Source organism: Falco biarmicus, chromosome 6 (assembly GCF_023638135.1).
Source record: "Falco biarmicus isolate bFalBia1 chromosome 6, bFalBia1.pri, whole genome shotgun sequence".
NCBI lineage: Eukaryota > Metazoa > Chordata > Aves > Falconiformes > Falconidae > Falco > Falco biarmicus.
The window spans coordinates 56,179,054-56,199,352 of record NC_079293.1 but is presented as its reverse complement, the minus strand read 5'-3'; the positions used below and the strand labels follow the sequence as shown (position 1 = coordinate 56,199,352).

At 36.8% G+C, this 20,299-nt stretch overlaps 1 protein-coding gene across 1 annotated transcript in view; it reads left to right on the top strand.

Moving 5' to 3' along the window:
• LAMA2 (laminin subunit alpha 2) overlaps window positions 1–20,299 on the top strand; it is a 377,372-nt gene that overhangs the window by 264,897 nt on the left and 92,176 nt on the right. The window contains exons 29-34 of the mRNA XM_056344337.1: window positions 3,080–3,214; window positions 3,873–3,997; window positions 7,807–7,893; window positions 8,746–8,939; window positions 17,923–18,065; window positions 18,605–18,703. Of these exons, the coding sequence (XP_056200312.1) occupies window positions 3,080–3,214; window positions 3,873–3,997; window positions 7,807–7,893; window positions 8,746–8,939; window positions 17,923–18,065; window positions 18,605–18,703 (783 nt within the window). The remainder of the gene's footprint in view (window positions 1–3,079; window positions 3,215–3,872; window positions 3,998–7,806; window positions 7,894–8,745; window positions 8,940–17,922; window positions 18,066–18,604; window positions 18,704–20,299) is intronic.

Below are 20,299 nucleotides of genomic sequence, written 5' to 3'. Positions count from 1 at the left end.
CAAGCCTTTTTTTGGACAGATAAGGTTATAATGCATTTGCAATAGTATTACAGATTATAATTACAGGAGATTATGCTTAACAGTATTTCAGTACTGATTTCTTAAATGTTTTTATTATAATGAATAACTAAAATAACAAAATTTTAAAAGAGAAGTCATTTCAAAACCAAAACTTGAAATAATGGAATCTTTTGAACAGTTGGTCAAAAAGGCAGTTCATTGTTGAGAACCTGTAGGTTCCTCCTGTCAATCTTTCCTCTTGAAACTGTTCCAACAGTGTGCCTTTGCAGACCAACACAAATAGGATGAAAGTTGTCCATTTTACTTTCATTTTACATGCTTGACTGCCCAAAATTGCACTGAAAATGCATTAAAAATGTAGATGAGAACCATTCTGTAGTACATCTGTGCTTCATAGAAGATGTTTTCAAAGCTTTAGGAAATATCTTCCGTGCACTTTAAACTGTCAGTTTTCTGCATGCTTGTAATTTATCCAAGTGGATCTATGGACATACATTGAAAAGAGCCACTGAGTTCTGGCAGGTATCTTTCCATTTTACTCCCCCACACTTCTTCTTCCAGCGCTGGTATAGGACTCACATACAAAGATCTTGCTCAGTCCATACACAAAACCTTGCCTCCTATCAAATTTCAGTACCCCTTATATAGCGATGGGGCTGCTTGTAAAGAGGAGCAGAAATTCTGGAACATGATCCAAATATTGTATTTTGCTTTATTCTTAGAAGCAATCAAATCACTGTGTCTTGAAATAAAATAAAACAGATCTGATACGAATGGAAACTTTTGTCTTGAACCATTGGAGTTTGGTAAATTTCTAACTCATTGAACACGGGGAGAAAAGTGTTGGTCAACTAAGTGAACTCAGTGCTCCTTATACCTGCACTATATTTATTTTTTTACTTATGTAAATATTTTCATGTTGAAGGTTGTGAGCTTCAAAAGTATCCAAGTTTTATAGAGAATCACCTGACTTGTATGCTTTTGTAAAGTGGATCTTATAATAGGTACCAGGGAAACTGTTTAAAATGTAATATGTTGACTCAGAATAGAAGTTAGTGGTTTTGAATGTCTGCACTCTTGACGAGACTGGCAGTATTTCTGTGTGCAAAACACCATGTTTTCATTTTTAAGTAGCACTAGCAATTCCAGCATCATTGTTGCAGTTCCTAGGTGGAGGTAGCAGGGAACAAGACTTCGAGTGTTCTGCAAATCCCTCAGACATCCTGACTAAGTGGGATATTTTAAAGGGTTCCCGCAAACTAGAGGTGGGAGAAAAGTTGCAGTGAATAAATGGAAATGTGCCTTGTTATCTGTGAGAACTCTGCTCCCTTCAGATGTTATACAGGATTGTGTTACATAGCAAATGAGGCAACAGGAAGAGTGAGTGCATAGGAAATGTGTGGAAGGAAGTGATTTTCTTTGCAAATTATTTTGGTAAGAGCATACACCTGAATGCGTGCGAATGCATATATGAGAAATTAACAGGCTCCAGCATTTTCTCAGAAGTGCAGATTTTTAAAAAGATGTAAATATTAAATAATTTATTTTTAAAATACTAGTTAAAATTATGACCAAATATAATAATTATTAATGAAATAAAATATGTTTACACCTCAATCCTAAAGTAACTCAGAAATTGTAAAGCTGTGCTTTGTACCATGTTTGGAGAAGGACTCTTGTGGGGATGGAGAGGGAGGAAAAAATTAGGAAATTGTAGTAAGAAATAAAATTACTTTCATTTGAGATTATTTATCTAAATTGGAATTTTTCACAAACCATGAAAAAGCAGATAGACTCTTTCTATGCTTCAGGGATCTTAATGTCGTCTAAGTCAAAATAAAAGGGGAAAAGCAGAAGTGAGTTAGATTACTTTCTTTGTGATTCTAAAGAAAATAATTGTGTTTATGCTTTTTCCATAACTTAGACTTCTGGAGGTTTTGGCAATTATTACAGAAAACTGTCAGAGTGGTGTTGTATGAATAGAATCTAGCATGTCAGCTAGTGCTTGACTGAAGAATCCTGCTTTTGATCATGAAAAGTTAGTTACTCCAGATTGTCTTTAGTTTTAGTTTGCATCTTTTTTATTGCTGTGTGAAAAGTGTATGTTTCCCATTTTTTTCAAAAAGCAGAAATTGTGGTCAACCTCATTATGACCTCATCAGACAGCCTTCATAGGCCCCTAGTACCTCTAGCTGCTGAGATTCATACATGGGACGAGTGCCTTGTCTGTATGCACTCACCCCTAATGGTCTGAACTATCAAAATGGTTCTTGTTTGTATTTTTATGCTGCCATAGCTGTGTGCTTTCTGGGAGCTATGTAGACACCTTCATGGATTTGCATAATAAGCCTGAAATAAAGATCAAGTGTTTGATTTTGCATGTGTCAACTTCGCTGGTAATTTTTGGGTTGCTCTCAGACTTTTATTGCCAAGCTGAGGTAGAGGAGGCTTAGTGATAGATAAACTTGATTTGGAGCTGGTGGTCTCAAGACACGGCAAGCCTTCAATATTTTGAATTCTGTACTTTTATGGTCTTTAAATTATATAGCTATAAACAATACAGCCATGCAGCCATTTTCTTGAATATTAACATTCGCCTTTTGCTCATTATCCATCAGGCAATATGTAGGCAGATACTAGGTTGTTAAACCTGAAAAACTCACCAAGGGTGAAGGAAACAGAATTGTCATGCTTGCTTTCCACGGTCCATGCAAAAACTTTATTTTGAAAACAAACCTTATTCTTAAGAAACGAATGATGCTTGATGCACAGTGAGAACAGTGAGGTGTTCTGCATCTGAATGAAAGGTCTCTCAAGCTGTAATATGAAAAGCCTGGTGCCGGTGGAGTGCTCCAGGGATTTTGCAGCAATGTTTCCAATTAGAGCTGGCTCTTGTTATCTGTAAAGTACTGTATACTGTTTGTAACACAGCTGGAATCCTGTCAGGTGCTTTTCACAACTTGTAAAAACTGATGATTGGAAAGGGGAGCTTGCAATGCTCCCCATACCCAGTCCACTCTGTAATGATCTGTTTTCTTCTGCATCTTTTTTACTGCAGTCTTGCTCTCCAGGATTTTATAGGCTTCCATCTCCATCTGCGGGAAGGATACCTGCTCAGTCCTTAGGCACCTGCGTTGTATGTCAATGTCATGGACACAGTACTATGTGTGACCCTGAAACATCAGTTTGTCAGGTATTACATTTCTGAAGTTATGCACTAGGTTAATCTTAACGTACAATTTTTTAAGTTGTGTAACTAAGCTAAAAAAAGAGGACAATATTTTAATCTAATTTTGCTTAAATAACTTAAGTGTCAAAGTTCAAGGGGGCTCATAAAACAAACCATCTACCATTTTCCGTTCTGATTTTCTAGAGTTCAGATTATGTAGTGCTTTGTTTCCTCTGAATTACTATTTGTATAAAAAGAAAAACTAGGTACCTGCAAACTAAAGGGGCAATGTACCATGTGTTGTTCAATAAACACAACACTGCTTTTGTAAGTAATAATACACACGACTTGATACCGTCAGGTCATACACGATTGAATTTTAATTTATTATTCCTGCTTCAACAGCTGGAACAAAAGAAGCAAGGAAGGATGAATGGGATAAAAGATTCCATAGAATACATCTGGATAGCTACAAGCCTCCATTCTTTCTCCTTGTAAACCCATATATAACTCAGCAGGCATTTGATAGACGCTTAAAGCAAGCAGTCCCACTCCAAATCATATCAGAAAAAGAGAAATTATGAACTGAAATAAGTTTGAATCCCTGAAGCTGGGAATAAAATGTTGTCTGCTTTCTTGTAATTATCAAATACAGCTTTCATTCCATCTCTTTCCTCTGCAGAATTGTCAGCATAATACTGCTGGTCAGCACTGTGAGAGATGTGCACTGGGATTTTATGGTGTTGTCCAAGGTTCTCCGGGTGACTGTCAGCCTTGTGCTTGTCCGCTATCCATTTCTAGTAACAAGTAAGTAAGTGGACTCATGATGCAGCATAACCTTTCCAGCAAGCAAGAACTTTGTTTTGGGCTCACTGTATCTTTTTTCAGATGGCTACAGGAGAACGGCATCATGGAAGCCATACTAAAAAGTTTTGTATCTACTTTTTGTAGTTGATCTTCCTTTAAAAGTCGAAAATTGCTCCCTTGCTAGTATGTGATGAATAAATTAATAAGTGCTAGAAAATGCAGTACTCAACAGATAATGAATGTGTGTTATAAAGGTATTCTTACAAATGAAGCTAGACCAGAACTCAAGTACAATATAGTCACAAGGGAGCTGTAAAAAGTCTTATGCTCATATATTTTGTTGGTATAAATGTGTTACAGTGCCTTTCTTGCTCCACTGTGGAATTTATTGATTCCTTATTTAATGTTACATGAGTTCTAGGCAATTTGTGAAAGACAGAATAATTTAAAAGCAATATAGTTATTGCAGCGTAATTTTTATTGGTTGTTTTATGCTAATGAGCCTTGCCACGATGTCTCCACATGTGTTCCCAATAGATTGTACTTCAGCACTTGAGATTTGTTTGTTGTTTTGCTGATAATGATATTTGGCATCATACTGTAGTGCTGCTCTGAAAAGGTTTGTGTTTCATGATTGTTCTCTTGAAAGGTTGGAAGTGTTCCTTAAAATCATTTTTCTGTGTTTTGTCTGACCTTTAGGATGTTTTAGTGAGTATTTCAGCCAGTATATCTGAGAGAGGGTTTTTTTTCCTTCTTCCTTCTTCATTTTGTCATTTTGGGGTGGTCTGGGGTTTAATTTGAAGGATAGAACCCCTTTCTCGAACATCGGTAGTTAAACACATCATGATCTTTCATCCACGGCAAGTGTTCTTAAGAAGAGTTCCAAACCTCATAAACACAAACTGGGAACAACCAAAACAATTATAAAAGGGTATTAAAGAAATACCCTTTATCTCAGAAAGTTACAATGTAGTTGTAACTGCCAGATTTTGACTTGTACCCTTTTTTAACGTTTTCTGTTACAACTTGATTATGTGTTCTACCTACTGGTATCAAGAAGAGACACTCGAACTGCAAAGAACAAGATCAATCGAGCTTCTCAGCTTTGCACATCAGTAAATGCACTGGAAAAAAACTTCTGTTACTAACTGGCAGTAGGAACTGCTGAAAATATAATTAAGTCCTATTTTTTTTCTGGGGCTTAAAGACCTTTGGTTCCCCAGAAACACAGATGTCAGATCGGAAAGTGAGCAGGACTCTTCCCCTGGGTGGCTATGGCACCCTGCTACAAGAACGTAAACATATTCTCCACACTGTGTTCCAGAAATCACTTCAGTATCTTACCTAAAAGACAGCATAAAGCACAGGAAGTGGGTGTCGCTGAAGTGCTCTACAGCTGAGAAGTGTGTGGTCTCCACATGGTATGTGTATGTTGGGTGCACATGCAAATTGCTGAGCTGCTTGAGGAAGGGAGAGCAAGCAAAGTGACAATATCTCGTGCAACCACACAGCCTGCATGGCTGAAGATTTTTTCAGGGCCTTTTGTGTCACGCTCACATTAAAGTGATCATGAGGCTTTTTTGTTCAAAAACCTTCATAACAGATAATTGAATAACACCTGGTCTGGAATTAGTAAATACACTTAATCATGCTATAGTTACCCAATTTCTTAGCGCTGTCAAGTGAGGAATCAGATCTAAGCATGTTCAGAAGCAGAACTGCTTAGGGGTTATATAGCTTAACTCAGATGTCTCTAGACGTCATGGATGGGATTTCTTCTTCCGTTAGGTGTAGCCATCAACAATTTTGGTACCTGTATAGTAAATGCAGGGATAGACAACTATACATCTCACATATGTTAAAACTGAAGAAAACCACTACTGGAAAGAGGGCAGGGGAGGTGATTTCAAATGTGTGTATATGCCTATCTGTGCATTTCCATCTTCCACTGCTGACAGAGCATGCCTTAACGTTTGGCTCAGACTACATGCCTAACTTTTAGATGGATAGGCTTAGGTGGGATAGATCCATTCCATAAAGCTACAGAACTAGGTGGAAAAGGAGGGTAGCACACCTTGGGTTTGTGTGTGTTGTGCAGTGAAAGCTCTTCAAGATACTGTTGAACAAAAAAATCTACTTAACCTGCAGCTATTTTATGTAGTTAATTATAATCTGCATGAAATGCAGATAGCTAATAAGCCATCTTGTTAGTTTATTATGTCATGAGTGACATGATAATATTTGTGAATGGTATCGTGCAAATATTTTTATTCATGAAATTTTGCAAAACTCCACTAAGTTTTTTAATACTGTTTTAATATCATTTACAATCAGCAGTCAGCTTCAAACATGATGAGCTGGAAAAAAAAGAACAGAGAATGAGTTATTCCTAGGGGTGTGAATCTATTTTTATAAGGTTGAAAATCCATTTGAAAATGAATTTGTGAGTAATAGATAAATTTGTTTACTTTTTTTTTTTGCAAAGATGTAAATTTATATGCTCATTCAAGCACTATTGATTTAGTGCATTTTAAGCAAGTTGGAGTAGGTTGGTGACTGTACTGTATCAAGAAGGAGCTCTGGGCTCACCACTAACCATCTCTGTGCTTTTCTAGTTCTTCTTCCACAAAGATTTGAAAGAGATTTACAATACTGCAGCTTTTTAACATTTAGTTGTGTTTCTTTTCCCCCACCTACCCTTTTTGTTTGTTTTAACTGTCTGTGAAGGCACTTCATGCACTAATATTCCAGCAACATGCTACTTCAGGTAACAGGACTGTTCAGAATTAACTGCTCACTTCAGAGCAAATTAATTCCCCTCATCACCACTGCCTGGGCCCTCTCACCACTGAGGTCTCCGGGAATTTGCCACTGACATCAGCAACAGAATAAGATCCAAGATAAACTGCCTGGTTTAAAATACCTGTGGCCATATTATCTTGCAGTACTGTCACCTTGCCTTAGTGCCCCTCATATCCATGCTTCACCAATGACTTTAAGCCATTTGGCCTGTTTATACATTGCCAGTGTTACATATGGTTTCATAAAGAGCTTAATTTTATTTATAAAAGAGCCTGGAGGAGTCCTCATAGACCCGATGCCTTTTTTTATTTTTAACCTACTCTTTCTCCTTGTAGTATGGAACTACAGTTCCCATAGGGATGCACTGCAGTCGCTAGTTAGTCATCTATGTCATAGCTTAGTAAAAATAATCTAGTTTCTTCTATGATTAAAATATGATCCCTCTCTGATCATGAAGGAAATAGCGTTATATGTGGGGGTTTTCCTCTGTAGGCCAGTCTTTTTCTCTTCAATATATTGCTGAGGAGATAATCTGACGCTGCCTTTTTGGAAGATTCTGTGTGGCTGTAACTTCGGTTCCTTTTTCTTTATGTCTTAGCTTTGAGTAAACTCTTCCTGGCTTATCTCCTTTCATTCAAACTAAAATGAAATAAGACTGAAAAGGCTGGGTTTGTTTGCTCAGTTTTTTAATCTTTTGTTTCACCTCCTTCCCATTACTTCTTTTTCTTGCACTGTGAGTGACAGCACCACTCACTCATGCAAGCTTAGTTGTTGACTCCATCCCCTCTGATACAGCCCTGCCAGCATTTGTCTAAATTGTGCCAGTATCACAGCAAGGCATTCACAAAATTCGTAATAGAAAAGAGGGATTTCCCACAGGTGTTTATAAACAGATAAGAAAATGCTGCCGTTTACATTGAATGGAGCTTACCTTGGGCCCTTCTGCACACCTGACTAGAGTGAAATGATACAATAGGATGGAAAAAGTTTATTTGCTTTTGTTTCAGTTTTAGCCCTTCTTGTGTTGCGGAAGGATCCGGTGATTACCGGTGCACTGCATGTCCACCTGGATATGAAGGCCAGTACTGTGAAAGGTAGGATGAATGGAAAAAGGAGAGGGACAGTGAAAGGCAGGCAAGACCTGAAGGAGGGCAATGTCCTTCAGTAACTGTAAACTTATATTTACTAATGTTTAAATACATGCCTTTAAGTTATTTCCTCTTTATATGTTGTTATAATTCAGCCATAATGCGAAATTTTTATGTACACCCACTTAAATTGATAATCAGTGTTATTTATATTGCAAATATTGTCCTAGTCTTACTTTCTGATTTGTGGGTTGTTTTTTGCCCTGGGCCTCAGGAGTTAAACTGGGAAATATGAAATTTATCTATAACTAGATCCCACGCTTGTGGTGTGTCTTGGTGTCACTCATACCCTTTGTTCTAGTGACTGTTGTGTCCTCAGGCACTGACTGTGAAAGACACATATAAACATATTAATGACCAAATTGCCAATTAATAACCTAAACAGCAGCTGTCGTCCCATCCATAGCAACGCTGTGGGATTAAGTTGATCAAAACCAGCAAGTGTCTACTATGAGATTTCACTTCTAATGCAAAACACAAGTGGCTAGTGGGGAAAACCTTTTAGTCATGGTATACTAGAAGTTTGACTGAAAACTGTTAGGAGTGTAGAATCACTTTTGCATACTCCTTCCATCCAGACTGTTCCATGTCCTGGTTAAAAGTTACTATCAGTTTGTTGGACACTTTAGAACATTTGTCCCTCTACAAATGCATGCTGAGCCATGAAGCAACAAAGATTTTATTAATGTTCATGAATGAATGTTCATATAAATTTTGTTTACGATCTTGCCAAGTATTCATTATAGTACACTATGCATCTCAGTTGGCCAAACCTGGTTTTGTATTTGCAATGTCTAGATGCTCTTCTGGCTACACAGGAAACCCACAAGCTCCAGGAGGCTCCTGCCAAGAATGTGAGTGTGATCGATACGGTTCCCTGCCTGTCCCCTGTGACCCTGCCACTGGACAGTGCACTTGCAGGCCTGGATTCACAGGGTGGAAGTGTGTTGGCTGTGAACATCGGCATGCGCGTGATGGCATGAAATGCATTTGTACGTATACTGACGTCATTTTGGAGAGGTTTTGATTGTGTTTGTCATGTTTCAGAAATGCAACCCTGCATGTGCATCAGTCAGTTGTGTGGATTTCTTTGAAAATAATTGCCAGGTTTCTTACTACTTCGGCATTCTGATCCATTTTTTTCACGAGCCTTGAGATGCTAGGAAAACTCAATATTTTTTAATATGGTCACTGAAAATTGACAACAAAGCTTTGAAGGATTTCTTTTTGTGGGTTTTTGAAGTCTGTAGTTTTGCTAAAGGTTGTCATTGCTGTTGTGACAATATTTGCTCTTAGTGAATTTTTTACTGTTGTCCTAAATACTTAACCAGCAATTGCAATGCTCTATACCATGAGTCACACGGAAAGTTTTTACCAATGTTTGCTTGCTTATGTTGGTTCAAAAACCAGCCACTGGAATTTAAAAGACCTAAGGAATGACAGTATAATATATCCAGGAACAAATAACTTCCTTTGTTTAAAGCAGAAAACTAATAACCTAAACGAAGTTACATTTTACTTTACTGGTATCTTTGCCCTGCCTTCAGTTTTGATATGTACCAAGTGTCATGTCTTTTATTAGCGTTTGGATTTTTTTCCCATGAAATTGGATAGTGTTTGTTTTGAGCCCACATCTCATTTCCTGTGAAATTGTATGCTTATGTCTTATCAAAAATATTCAGGTAGCAAAACCTTTCTAGAAGACTAGGTCAATCCAGACTAAATAAAGCATTTTCTTGTCCTGAATCTCACCCAGCTGAGCAGGAACTGATCTTTTTGTGATCTTTTTTGTTTGGTTGGTTTTTCCTCTTGAGGCCATCATTGTTCATTTTAGAGTAGAATACAGGTATGGATCCAGTAAGTCCACATTATATAATATTTCTTAATCTGTGCATCTTTCAATATATTGGCAAGGCACAATGGGCTGGTTTCAAGGTTTTACCTGATTTTTATTTGTTACAGGACTTTAACTGGAGCTTTTTCATTTTCGGCCGGGGGTGAGGGGGTGGGGGCAGGGAGGGGTGCCTGTGTGAGGGACATGTAACATCATGGCAAGTAGATACCAAAGAAAGGTGCTTTTTTGTTGTTTGTTTGTTGTTTTTTTTTTTCCCACAGAATGCATTCAGTCTTTGCCTCAATACCCAGAGGTGTACAGCTCTACTACTAAAATTAGGTAGTACAGCTCAAAAAAATTGCAGAAATTTTAAAAGCAAATGGGAAAAATTAAGAAACCAGAAAAGTGCTGGAAGTGGCTGAATGTATCATATTAGTCAAGAATGTAATGTGTGGCTTCTTTGAGTGGTTAAAGAGGAAAACATTAGGCATGTAGGGTCAGGGACTACACAGTGCAGAACATTGTTTAACTCAATAGTTGTGATCAGCTCTCAGAGAGTGCTTGGGACTTAGTAGAACTAAGCTTCTCAACGTGACTGTTGAGTTTGGTGCTTTTGCATTACTCCTGATGCCTAGGTACAAGTCATCATTGAAAATGAATAGAGAGATTACTGTGAATGTAGACATAAATACTTTGGCATTGGTTCATTGATGAAAAGCTTAGTGTACTTAAAGGAAATAAAAGTCTAACATCCTGCAGTGTGATATAGTTTAGGACTTAATTCTGAACTATTGTATATCTTAAGCTGTTTTAAACTACAGCAAAAAGAATGCAAATAGAGTAACAAGCTACTTTGCTGAATTAACTATGCTTTGGCTCCATTTTGTGGCCTACATGTCAAGAAGAATTGTAATCACAAGTTCGGTCTGTAAGTGTTACAGCTACAGAATTTTAAAATAAGGACTGTATTTTCCAGAGTGGCATCTAAGCAAAAATGACTTAATTTTTCAACAACCTGAATACCTGTTATATTATTACCGGTATTAGCCAATGTTTTCAATCTCAGGCACTGCTTAGTATGTTTTTACTGGTCATTTACCTTACCACTGTTCTGAAAAGTCTTTTGGATATCCAGGATAACAGAGTTTCTTTGTACAAAACAACTTAAGTGCAAGTTATTCTTCGTAATGCTTTCCCGGTTCGTTAATGAGACTATTTCATTGTGTCAATAATAAGGTTAAAAATCTTCACTATCAATGGGAAAAGCTGTGTGCAGGCAAATCAATTTTTTCATCTTTTTGCTTTGAGAGATGCAGGATTTAACTGCAACATATTTCTGTGTCAGTGTTGAACTGTATCTATACTACCTGTAGCTGCATTTTTACTTAACTGGATAATCAATTTTCACCATCAAAACAGTGCTTTGCACATCCATATGGACATATCATGTCATTTCTAGGGAATCAAATGAAATGATTTCTTTCCTTTAGTCATAAAAGGAGGAACCACCTATAGGAACAGATGGGAGATACTTTAAATGTCCCCTATCGCAGGAACTGGGCTGTTACATTGACACCACATCAGTAACATCCATGTCATAAATTGCAAAAACTGCAATTAAATATTTCAGTAGACACTTTATGCCCATTTTCTCCAACTTTGTGATTTTCCCTTTTGTTTAATGGTTCCTCAACCCCCATATAACTCCAAACCCACCTTTGCTAATGCAGGGCAATACCCCTGACGTGGTAGAAAGCCAGCCTGATCAATAAACCATTTGTAGCCTGTGGTGGACACAGGGACTGTGGCAGACAAAGGGAATGTGCAAGCATAGACTTTGTGGGAATTTGCCATGGTTAACACTGCCTAATATGTTACAGGCTTCAGAGTACCATTGTTTTCTTCTGATGGGGATTCATTGCTGCAGCCATAATATGCTTTCGTAGTCATTGTGCTGCTAAAGAACCATTAGAAACACCTTCTAGGGAAACCCTGAAGCTTTCCTTCCTTACTCCCAGAACATTTATCTGTTCCAGTCTTGAGTTTAATGCAGCTGAGAATTTGGTCCTGTATACAATATATTTTTCCTTTCGTGTATCAACCACTTCCAAAATACTCCCCCTTCTGACTTGCTTCAGTTGTAGCAAAACCTTAACAGTAATAATAGTGATTAACTACTCTTAATGTACAGAAAATAAATGCCATATGCAGAATCACACAATCACAGAAACCTGTTTGCTTTTGATATTTCAAATTAGCTGTATTCATGTATCTACTTCTGCTAATTTGCAGAGTTCCATTTCAAATACTGCAATTGCATTGTACCTGTCAGAAGTGCGAAGCACCCTTAGTTAGGTGGTAAAACGATCTAGCTTAAAAAAATACATGCAAATACAATCACCCATGTTTAAAAAAATGTAGTTGTAAGTCATGTAAAACGTAATGTGATTAAGCTGTCCCGTGTTAGTATGTTGTAGTTAGTATTTAAGTAAGTGAAAATTGATTTTGAATATCTAGCAAAGAATAGCCATCTGAGTAATGAATTTTTGGCAAATTCTATGCAAGGTCACCACACAGTATGAAATGAAAGCTAAATAATGCATACTTAAATCCAATTAGAGAGGTATTAGCCACAGTATTGTATTATTATAATGTATTATTGTTTAAATATAACATTTACATTTTAACGTATCCCATATCATAAGTATTCTAAAGATTTTAGAGTGAAAAATTCCATTGAAAAGATGGGGGACAAAAATGGAAGAGCACGGATATTCATTAAAGTGATCTATTTCTGATATAGCTAAGAATCTGTTTTATCAGGTTCCTACTGGTTTTTTTGGTAACGTCATTTTTCAGTTGCTTAGTGCATGCCACTTTTCAGTGCTGTAATAACAGTTATATTTTGGAAAGCTACAGGTAGAATGGAAAGAGACTGTATTTTTTTTACAGCCACTGTGCAAAGGGGAATAATTTGTTTACTGCTAAGTAACAATGGAAAGATAATTACAGGTGAATGGCACAGACAGATTTCACTTCCCATTATATTCTTAGAACAGAACAATGTTGTTTTCTCTGGGATGTTGTTAGGGAACTGAAAATAATATCCAGAAAGTGTGGCGGGGGGTGAGGTGGGGGATGTCTTTATAAGTATACAGGAGTCTGGATGGTCTGCTACACATCATAAAAATATTTTTTTCTTTTTGCATTAGTATGGTTAATAACTGAATTATTTCCCCAGATAGTGACCATCTAGATTGTCACGTACAGATAGTCATAATACTCTGCTGATGAAGACTTTATTGTAATTTTTGGTCTCAAGTAATCCACTTCTTAGGCTTACTTTCCCTTTTCTTTTGAAAAGTTAGTAGCGAGTAAGAAAATTTGTGATGACTGCAAACTAATTTTAATAATGGGGCCAACACCTTTGTATACTGTCAAATATGACAAAAGTTCTCCCAAATCTTCTCTAATGCTTACAATTTTTTGTATTTATTTGTAACTACAAATGAATTGTTCTCTAAATGATCGATGCCCCCTTATGCATCACTCATTTTTACCGTAATAAATATATCTCAATGTTTATTCTGCTAAAAGTTGTCATCTGGCAATGGCTGACTGGCCTATAATCACTACAGTACTGAAGAAGTATATTTTCTGTTTTCTTAGTTAAAGCCCAGTGTTCCAATCCAGAACATAGCTGAATTGTGTGATGAACAGGAGCAGCATTTCCTCAGTTCTGTACCCAGCATGCTTGGGCAGACTGAGATTGTTAGTATTTGCTTGATTCATATTTTACACATACATACTAGAAATGTGTAAACAATAATACAAGCCAAAGCATGTATTGCTCCCTACTCATCCCTCCCAAACAGCTGTGACCTTAGCAAGCTGAAGTGGAAAGAAGAAGCTACAAGGGTTTGGGATCAAGCCTGTAGCAATCAAGCATTTTTGTAGACAAGTAAAATTTTTTTATTTTACCTGGTGACATTCCACTTCACTTCAGTTGTAGAGTGTGTAGTATGTAAAATGAAGAACCTTAGATTGCAGTACTGTTGGAACAGTAACTGTGCTTACAACTGTGTGGTGTTTAGGGAAAAAAGTGATACTAGTGAGAACTTCAAGGCTTTATTGTTAAACATGTGGCAAGTCAGAACTCACCTTGTGAATTCTTTCAGGGCACCAGTCATAGCTGCAATGGGGACTTCAGAAAAATTTGCCTTCAATATTTTGAGCTCCGTTGCAACACAAACTGCAAAATCTTTCCTATGATGTATGCTCTTGTCACAAATGTTTGTTGGAATCAAGCAAAAAACTAAATGCAAAGCAGTCAGTGTGGTTCTGCTGTATGAGATTAACAGGGAACAGGAAATAATCATGACACATAGAGATCAAACAGGTTTGTTAGGAATTTTTCTTTAACTCAGTCTTGGGGGGGGAGGGGAGAAAAAGAAGGATCTTCAGCCATTCTGCAGTCAACAGTTTTATATCTTTATGGATTAATATATTCAATATTTGTAGAAGGAGAAAATTATGTAATCAGATTCCTTTCATACTAGGGCTTGGACATGTAAATATTGTAGTCTATGTAGACTGCTGTTTGCAATGCGCTGACACAGTTCTTCACCCATGAGAACGAAGGAGCTCCTAGGCACTGGTCCTGGGAGAATCAAGTTTTTTTGTCTAAAATAGGGAGTAGCTTCATGATCTCAGCCCTTCCAAAATCAGAACTAAGCAGAGATGCTGTCAGAGACAGATCTTGAAGAATCTGTGAAAAGAAGCATCTCCTAGCTCCTACACAGTCTAATTTAGCAGGAGCTGGAAGCTTCTTATCACAAGCCTTAAAAGAGTGAGCTGAAAAGAAAGATACTGTGTGTGACACCAGATCTACGAAGTTGTGGGCTAGCTTCTGCTATGTTCTGAGTTTAGCAGAAGTTGTGGGCTCTTCTGCCACAGCCGTAAGAATTAAATTTACGTCTGTGCTGGACAACTGCTGCTCTATCTGCGTGAGCTCAGTAAGCGATGGGCACCCCTACTTGACCTGGCAGCTGATAAACTATCAGTTCTCCCTTTTTTTATTGCATGAACTCCTGTTGAGTCTAGACCCACACTCCAATGTCTTTTGCTCAACTTATGCACTATATAAACCTAACTAGTACTGCTAAGTATCAGAACCAGCAAATGAGACTTTTTAAATAATGAAAATCAGAAATAAACCCAAGCCAGTACTTTAGACCCTGATCTGGATCTGAGTTTTCCGATACTTGGGAGACATATTGATCATGCAAACTCCCTGAAACCAACAGCAATGGCAAGGAAACTAAAGGTTTCAGCTCGCTACTGGGGTTCTGTTTCGTGGGACAGAGGAGGGCTTTTTTATCTTTTTTATTGTTTGGTGTGAGACAAGTGCCATAGTGGGAAAAATGAGGTAATGGGCAACAGATTAATGAGCCTAACAGAGTTCAGCACTTCATTGTGAAACAGCAGAAACCAATGCTGAAGAGTCACTATCGTAAGATACCACTTCATATCAGAGATTACATGGTTGCCCTTAGACCAAAAATTACCTAGCCATAAAAGTCTTCTGAATCTTAACAGCAATGAAAGTATTAAAGCAAAATTGTGTTAGATATTCATTCAGTTGGAGGAACATGTTGTGGCTTAGATATGCAATTCCTTTATTGTACATTATCTTCTCTTTGTAAGATGCAGTAAGTGGTTAGATACCCATAAACTTATAGTGTCTTTTATTATTTGAGGAAGTATTTAAAAATAAAAAAAATATTTGGCATGCATACTTTGGAGAAGCTTCTCACAAGAGGTAAGTCAAAATCCTTACAGGACTTATTGTGCATGGGAAAGTGTGGTGAAAATGGAAAATGCAGTAATTTGCATTAATTGCTTGCTGGACTGTTGTAATATTGACTGCATGATTTGCCTCTTACATGCTTGCACTGCTGTAATGACCTGAATTTAGTGCTGCATTCATTAGTATTAGACACACATTTATACTGACAGTTTTATAGATAGACACAGAAGTATTTAGTCTTGCAAAATATAATCATACTCTTGTAATATTTCCCATAGCTACAGTACATTTCAGACTGCATATTGGAATAGCTTAGTCTTGTCTTACCTACTCAGCTGTGGTCCTCACTTGATGTAGTTCCTCTTTTCAACCTGATTATCATGCAAGAGGTGTTAATTTATCCTGAATTCACTTATCAATAGTTTACTCATTGAGAATACTAGATGTCTTCATAAGCTGTTCATTTTTTTTCTTGTTGGTGTGAAACAATTTTGTCTTTAATACACAGCAGATTTTTAGTGTTTTAGTACCAAACACTGACAATTTTGAGGGTGAATAGATTTAGGTTGTTTCATAAGTGAAATAATGTATCAGAAAAAAGAAAACAACAAACAGCAACCCTTTTCAGGTCCATGATCACTTACAAGCATCCTGCAAAATTATTACCGGGTCTACTTATCTTCTTGACCAGCTATGTAATAGGTGTTTGTTATATAAAACATTCAACTGGCTGTAAAACTTGTTTTTCCTGTAATTCTCTCAGACTTCTAAAAGCAAGCACACTATGACAAGAGCTTAGATAGTAATAAGCGCTTTTTTTTTTTATTTCACATAGAAATATAAATCAGAATGTATCATGCCCACAGTTAACAACTGCAGAGAAGTTCGTGTAGTTCAGCTTATGTAACAAAATACTGTGAAATGGGAGGACGAAGTCTGCAAATGGAAGCAATGAAAATGCAAAAGGAAGTCTTAAAATAACAGTATCTAGCTTTCTGCACCCACTTCTTACTGCATTAATCCAGCATCTATCTTGTCTCCTTTTCAATCATCGCACGAGTTTCGTGGTGTATTAAGCTACTATTCATTATTCTTCTTTTCTCTGTATTTGACTCAACTCCTTGCCGTACTGAAGAGCCAACCTACAGAATAACATCAGTATTCAGATAACTGAAAACTTTAAAGAACAGAAAAAAATAATCCATATGAAGAATAGGTTTCAAGGAAAAAAAATATGTAATTTTCTGTTGAAAATAACTTCTCTTTTTCTACGGAAACATACATGTTGTTTAGTGGTTTTTTTAAGCCATTGAGCTGCCTGGGAGTGTTGCTGAAATAAATAATTACATACTTGTAAAACTTAAGGCACAGTCCTCTATGTCTGTTAACATTACCAGTGAATTCATTGTTTCACAGTTTGCTCCATTTCCTGAGATGTTGTTCAGGTTTGCCAGTTCTGTGTAGCATCTTTATGCAGGGAAACAGTAAGACACTCCCACAACTCTGTTCTAAAGGATGAAGTATTTTCCTGTCTGCAGCATAAATTATACAAGACTGTAAGATTATGAGAATTTCTTGTGATAGTTTATAGAAAGCGGGGGGGGGGGGAGTGCAAACTTCTTTCAGTATTATCCAGCACACACCAGTATTTTCCATGCTAAAGCATATTTGCAAGAGAGGAAGCACACATAAAAAACAAACTGGTTAGTGAAAGGAGGTAGGGAAAAGCATTACTAACAGAAAACTCAGTATTTTTGCCTGGACTCTTTCAACTGTCTGCATTACAAGTTTAGAATGTTTGGTCATGCTGTTATATGACTATAAAGTATATAAATTGTGAGACTTCTGTAGCCTTTTTTTATATTCAAAGCCACAACCATACTATACTTAAAGTGCTCCTTAGATTTTCCAAATTAGTTGTCCACTTTTTTCAACCTTAACAAATTAGTTGTCCACTTTTTTCAACCTTAACAAATTAGTTGTCCACTTTTTTCAACCTTAACCCAAATTACTTGTCTAATTTAGGATTTTATATTGGCTAATCCATAATGGACAATGTTAATTATTTCCTCTTTTTGTGAGGTAAGCCTACCTATTTTGCTGCTCTTTTTTATATGAAAATGTCCCACTACCAAGTCCTAAGCAATAAGGTCTTTCCTGTTCTCTAGTTGTTATTTCCATTTTTTTCTCACACTAAGCTTTTGGGGTAAATTATCTGAAATTAGTGTTACTCTCACAGAATTGTATGTGTGCCATAAAATTTCTAACTCATATGTCTTAAATATTTAGCAATATTTAATATTTAAATAAGCTTTGCTCTTCTTCCTCTCAGCTTGTGATGATGAATGCACAGGACTCCTTCTCAGTGATCTGGATCGGCTAAACCAGATGATACTGAGTGTTAACCTTAGTGGTCCATTGCCTGCTCCATATAAAACGTTGCATGGTTTTGAGAACATGACACAGGAATTAAAGGTACGTTCATAGTATTCACATTCGTAAATAACAGGGCTTCAGTACAACTGTACTTCAATCTGTTCAAACATACAGCCATGAGCAGGTTCAGGGAAGAAGAAAAAAATCAAGATTTAATTACTTGTAACTTGTTTTGATTAATAAGTAGTTATCACAGCTATTTATTTTTACTTATTTTAATAAATAAATCTTACAGCAGTAGTTTGTGTACCTATGTGCAAGGAATTATACTGCAGCACAGGAAAAGTGATGTCGCATCCAAATAGAATGGTGTTCATGCTGGTGGTCCGTAAAGCAGTTACGTATGTTATATACTGTATGTTTCATACCATACTTATAGGTTCTCCACTAAACTATGTAAAGATGTCAAGATTCCCAAGGAAACTATGTTGGATGGATGTGTCACAAAAGTCAATGACAAAAGGGAGTTGCATAGTGTAATGAAAAGGAAATTTTTGATGCTGCTTTTCTACAATATTTGGAAGCACTGAGATCCATTAAATACAGAATTTCACTCTCCCTCCTCTGTTCCCCAACAGCATTTGCTTTCACCTCAGCGAGCACCAGCGAGATTTCTTCAGCTAGCACGAGAAAATCTGGATACCCTGGTGACAGAAATGGATGAACTACTGGCAAGAGTAAGTCTGTGATCACGTTGGGGTCTATGGGTTTGGTTAAAGCTGCAAAATTACAGAAATCTTCTGAATATGAACTTGAAGTATAAGATGCTTCTCAGTCTCAGTGTTTGAAATGGTAGCTAGTCCTCGAACAACCTCTTTTTGTGGGCCAATATATTGAGATACATTTTCTGCAAAACTTTATAATAATGTAAGAAAACTTTATAATGCTCATACAGAGCTCCCAAGAATGAACTTTTTTGGAAAAGCTGACACTTAAAAGAAAGATAGTTATTGATACAGCATTTTTGGGCTTTCCCATGACTTCAGCTGCAGGTTATGTTACAAACCTAATGGCACAAACCCATGGGATTACCATAGTTTCTCGCATATCTGGAGTTTTTCTTTGAATAGCTGAGGCTTTTGGAAACTGAACCGCCTGGTTCCTTCCTTTTCTTCCAAACAGTAGTACTGTCTCTGGTAAGTCTATCTGCTTTCTGCATCAGCAACATCATCATATTCCCTTTCATATCTCCTGAGCCTGACTGTCTCACAATAGTTCTCAGTCTGTTCCTGTTCTAAGATTGCTTGTTGCAATACAAGTAACCTGGCTTCGCTTATAGTTACTTAGTGCTCAGCCATCTCAAGCGAATTACAGGAAAAGTTTTGCTGTTTTGCGGTTTCATTTTCCATTTTGGGTTATCTGTTGTATTGGCTTGTTTCTCCAGGAGCTGTAGAGCAAATGGTAGCCTAGCCTGATTCACTTATTTTAAAGAAATTGTACAGCAAGGAAACGGAATTCCTGGTTTAGCAAATAACAAGGTCTCATTAAGAGTCAATGAATGGCAAAATTGAAATGGGGACAATATTTAAAGGGAGAATTCAAATATATGCACAAGGTGTGTGAGTTTAGTTAAATGTATGTGTTCTATATTTCATTTATGAGGGTAGCGTGTCTTCTGGATTTCAATTGATGTGCTGTTTACTCTTCTTATTAAGGAAGTTTTATTTCGATATAGACCTTATTTTGGTCAGGAAAAGACTAAGAAAATAATATAAATTGTGCCACCTAGTGGAGAACAAAATAGTGAAATGCACGAGCCACAATAAAAACAGCTGTCCAAAATGTATTATGAAGGATTACCAAAAATCATGTTAGTGAGGAGTTCTTCCCTGTGTTGAAGTAGCCAAATAAGAAATACATGAATTACTGTATTGGTGAATATACAGGTGAGAGAATTTACCTTATCCCCATACAGTTTTAGCATAGTGTCTTAAAATTGTTCATAGTTTACAGAACTAAAGTTCTCAGAAAAACTGGTTTGTTTGTGTGGATTATATTCAATTTTGAAAAAAAACTATGTAATTATAGGTAATGGGTAAGAAAGCATCTGCAGTGTGTTTGCATATGTATGTCTATACAGACACACACGCATATGCACAGGCATCTATACATACTCTCACTGTAAGTCTAAAGAAAGCTTGTTTTTTCACTTTTATTTGATCTTTTATTTTTCTGCCAGAAATAACTATTATGGTACTTTTAAGTCTAAGTGGGCTTTTAACTTGTGACAGCCCTACAGGCAGAGAAGATTATATTTCTTGTATTAAGATTTC